At 32.4% G+C, this 5,000-nt stretch overlaps 1 protein-coding gene across 9 annotated transcripts in view; it reads right to left on the bottom strand.

Annotated features, from left to right (window-relative positions):
• The window catches only part of siz (Brefeldin-resistant Arf-GEF family protein schizo), a 389,510-nt gene that overhangs the window by 36,503 nt on the left and 348,007 nt on the right, over window positions 1-5,000 (bottom strand). For all 9 annotated transcript variants that reach the window (XM_068376730.1, XM_068376731.1, XM_068376732.1 and 6 more), the window contains 2 exons: window positions 2,059-2,276; window positions 1,589-1,878 (listed from right to left, as the gene is read on the bottom strand). In XM_068376730.1, the coding sequence (XP_068232831.1) occupies window positions 1,589-1,878; window positions 2,059-2,276 (508 nt within the window). The remainder of the gene's footprint in view (window positions 1-1,588; window positions 1,879-2,058; window positions 2,277-5,000) is intronic.

The raw sequence follows: 5,000 nt of genomic DNA, 5'->3' as shown, positions 1-5,000 counted from the left end.
CGTGTGGAAACTTTTGGAACTTCAGGCAAATCTCGAATGCTCTTTTCCTGTTATTTGCGTATTGATCTGCATTCAACAACAGGGTGTAATGAAGTTACTATGCCATGTAGTCTGAGATTATTTACCAGGATTTATTTCCTTTTGAAGAGTATTTAAGCCTTGTCCAAACATTATTTATGTGATTATTATAAGAGACTTACTATATTAGTACAATCTACGCAAGTTGTGCGTTAAATGAAATATCATTAATTGTTTTGGATGAAGTCAACATACTTTTATCCTTGATCACTGACAGAGGCATGATTTATATATATATTTTCTTTTCCTTGTAGAGAAAAACGTGTTTTTTAAATGTGAAAAAATTCTACATTACTTTTAATTTTAATTTGCAGAGCCAGACACTAACTTTGGAACCTGTAAAATGCACTTTAACTACAACTGTCAAACCTAGCTTATTTTTAACCGTTATTCACTTTACATCTAATAGCCCTTGTGCAGAAACGCATTATCGACTAATGTAAAAACATATTGATCAGAATCTAAGGAATAATTTTTTTTTTTCTTTTTGGAATTGTGTATTTATGGTACCTATGCATTGCCAAAAATAGTAGAATGTTAGAATTAACCCTTTTTATGTAACCTTAGCATTGTCCCTTTGGTGGCAGAAAGTCATAAATACCCCTTTTTGTGCCATTGTTTTTAAAGTTCCAATCCAGTTCACTCAGTTACTTTCCTCTTTCAACATAGATCTTTCTTCATAGTAATCTATAACACGTAGAGCTGTGAAATTATATGCATGTGTTTGTTATTGGGCCTCAGAAGTTGGTTATGGTGTGGGAACAGGTTCCTATCTCTAACTGGTTGAAAGGCCCTTGTTATAGATTGATGGTTGCCTGTATTTATCCAGAAGTTGTTTATATTCTCATGATGAAGATTGCTATCTATATTCTATGGATGATAAATTCATGACACAGGTAGAGTTGTGTTTGAAATTATCTGAGTTCTGGAAAACATTCAGGTCTGACTTCATTGCTACAGTACGAATTTTACAATTAAAATCCTGCAACTACTTAATAACTCATCCTGTAAGTCACTAAATACTTTTCTGCAATGATTGTAGCCAATGAGACATTCTAGGATGATATTTGTTCCAAATATTTGTGGTGATTCCTACATAAATGACTTATACAATATGTCACCTACAAACATTGATTTTGTCCCATGCTATATATTTGTGATGTCAAGACAATATATCTCACAAAAATAATTTCCTGGTCATATAGAATACATGAGATCATTACAATAAATGATGAATAATTAAAAAAAAAAAAAACTAAAGAGAATGTAAGGAAAATTGTGTTCAAATAGCAGACAGAAGCCTGCCCCTTGGTGGATGTTAACATAAAAATGAATGTCATTTTAAAATAGAGAGAGATGACTATTGGAGCTACCACACTTCATAGTTAACTTCCAACCATCACATGAGCTATAATTCTGGAATGGCACTAACCAAATGAAGAGCTATAAAATTTGTATTTTTACCAATTGAAAAATGAGTTACAGTATATCATATGTAAATGCATCTTACCTCTCAGATTTTTTATGAAGTCTTCCAATTTCATTCTCTTCTCTTGTTTCATGGAAGCTGTATGTAGGTCAGTGTTAAGCATTATTATGGCAAATGCCATTACAAAGATAGTTTCAGGATCTCTTAATTTAGCAACAATATCTCTGTTACACTGGCAATACCGTTGCGCAAACACCTGAACAAGGCGTTCAATTTTTTGTGCCTCGCCTGGCATACGGAAGTGCGTCTGGAATTTTCTTAGGGCAACATCTACTTGCATTCCAGACAAATCAACTTCTTGTGCAAAACACCTGTTAAAAAATGGAAATATATAAAACAGTTTCTTGAAGCAAAAAGAAGTCTATTGAATACAGCACCTAATATTATCCACAAAAATGAACATTTTTATATTGCTCTTTCTGTAAAATCCTCAAATAAATAAAACATGCATTATGTTAAAGATAAAAATATAATTAAAACATAATACTCACTCAAGTACAGCCATATTAAAGTTGTTCTGGAGATTGCCCAGGTATTCTCCAATCATCTGTTTACTGAGACCTTTCCGAGTTAAAAGGAACTTTGCTACTGCTTGTGAAGAGTTCTCTAAAAAACCTCTGCCTATTAGATACGTAATACCTTTCTCTGGTTTTTTATTGAATAAGTTTAGGCCCACTCTATACTGCCTCTTCCTAACTACTTCTGGTACCTGTAAACAACAATCACTTTTAGGGCTTGAGTATCAAGATTTCCTATCTTTTGAAGCTATTTTCTAGATACACATTTGGAAATTATTTCACAAGAAAAATGATTCACTTGGATGTATTGACTACTCACTTGCTTTTGTACGATTACAAAATCAATCAGCCAACAAGAGAATACTGTATAAAAATTCAAGAGTGAAATTTAGAATGAAACACATACAAGTACTGTTCAAATAAAAGCATAATAGGATAGCCATCAAATAAAGGTTGCCTTATTAATTAAGCAACTTACTACCTTTGAAACAATTATAAAGAATTGGCCATGCTAATAATGTTTAAAATCTTGGACTAAGAGCAAAGTTAGGGTCTTGAGAGCCATTTCACTAGTTGATTTGTAAAAAGTATTGAATCTGTCTTATTATTAAACATTAATCCATGACCATGAATTTTTACCATTGTACTATGATTCAGAAGGGAGGAAAAGAAATTTTTTTATATAATTTGTATTTTTCCCAGCCATACAAACCTGACTCATTTACATGGGGTTACTACTAATAATGTTTTCTAAACCGGCCAATCAAAATTTTGCTTGATAGCTATCTTTCACAGCATCAAGAATGAATGGAATTAATATCACCTTTTGATGGATGGAAAGCGGGCATCAAAATAATTTTCTAAATACTGAGTCACAAAAATACTTGAAATTTTGTGTGCAAGGGGAACTAGTGAGCCATTCAACATTAATACCTGTGGCAAAGGTCTGCTATAGGAACAATTGACTTGTCAAAATTTGTCACATTTTCTGTATAGACAAATTTATGCCTTAAATCACATTGCCCTTTTTTCTTCTTTTCCAAATATAGCAGAAATCCTATCAAAAATAGCTTCCATACTCAAATTTCTTTTTCTATATCATAGAGCTAGTTTATTGTAATTCCTAACAACAAGGCCCATAATTACATTTTTAAATCTTATATTAAAGTTTTCTCATTATTTTAATTTTTTTTTTATTGTCAGACCAGTCAGGGACCAAGTATTTTACTGGTCAGCCATTAGACAGGGGCCATAGATTTATAGGATGTTTGCATGATGAACTTTAAAAAGAAATAATTTGTTCCATCATGACCTTAGGAATAATTATACAGTAAAGCTTAAACTTATCCCATTCAGCTCTATTTTGTCTTATAATGTTCAATAACAGATGATGGTGTATTTTGAGAGTTGTCATCAAATAGTGACATGGTCACTGCTATAAAGCTTATCTCGGACATTCCATTCAAACATATCAACAATATTGTTGTAACAAAGAATTAAATCAATTAATGAATATTTTCCATGAGTTTTTGAATAGCAATCTTATCCGCTCCATATACAGTATGTACCAAGGTTAGAATCAATCACTATTTGTTTAACCACAGAACCATTTGGATAAGTCCCTACAAAATTAAGTAAACAACTTTCACTGTGCAATATATAACATAAATCTCTCAATAAATCTGTCCTCTTGATGAAGTATGATGAAACTAGGCAGGATTCACTCCTATATTTTCCTTGCCCTTGTGGTTCTTTTGCATGCATGGATATATATGTATATATATATATATATATATATATATATATATATATATATATATATATATATATATATATATATATATATATACATGCAAACACACACACACACACACACACATATATATATATATATATATATATATATAAAAGTATACATATATATATATACATATACAGTACATATATACAGTGGAACCTCTACATACGATCTTAAATAGTTCCGGGAACTGCTTCGTATGTTAACACAATTGTATGTTGGGGTAAATATTCCCATAACAATACACTGTAATTTGTATAATTCGTTCCACAGCCCAAAAACCTATGATAACTCCTTAATAAATAACTACACATAATTACACATAACAGAAATACAATTACATTATATAAAAAAGATGTAAAAAAGAATAATTATAAAGAAACAATAAATAAAAACGGGGGTTTTTATTGTCACTTTACCTTAGAGACAGGCCAACACATGTGTAGGAATTGCTACACAGGAGGAGACGGACGGTCGGCAAGGAGGTAGAGATGGTGACTGTGATAACGTACCGTAACTTACTCTAACTTACACTATCTGACCTTTAACCTAACCTAGCTTAATTATTTTTTTTTATTTTTATATTTTATATTTTTTTTATTTTTAATTTTCATCACTTTCACTCAATTCAATCTTAGTTCTCTTTGCTTCACTTTCTTTCTCTTCATCACGATCACTAGACCGCTTCGTAGATTTTTTAAAGAAACTATCGAGAGAACGTTGCTTGATACGTCTTTTCATAATTTTTCTGAAATGGGTTAAACAGACATCATCGAACCTGAAGTTTCTGTTGGTGATACTTATCAATGAAATCAACCACGTGTTGATGATAAGCTAACATCTCTTTTATTTCAGCCGAACTTAAGATGTGCTCTATACCTCCTCGATGTCCTCCGACTCGCTCAACTGCGCTTGGAACTCATAATGTTGCATGGCATGCAACTCCTTGAGTTCCTCGGTGGTGAGCTCTTTATGATGCTCCTCGACGAGTTCGGTGATGTCATCTTCATCGACCCCCAGACCCATGGCCTTGCCAAGGGATACAATCTCTTCTACGTCTTCCTCTACGGCAAGCACAGGTTCAGGCTCGGGGCCAAAACCTTCGAAATCTCTGGGA

This window comes from Palaemon carinicauda, chromosome 7 (assembly GCF_036898095.1).
Source record: "Palaemon carinicauda isolate YSFRI2023 chromosome 7, ASM3689809v2, whole genome shotgun sequence".
Lineage (NCBI taxonomy): Eukaryota > Metazoa > Arthropoda > Malacostraca > Decapoda > Palaemonidae > Palaemon > Palaemon carinicauda.
This window is presented reverse-complemented; position numbering and strand designations above follow the sequence as displayed.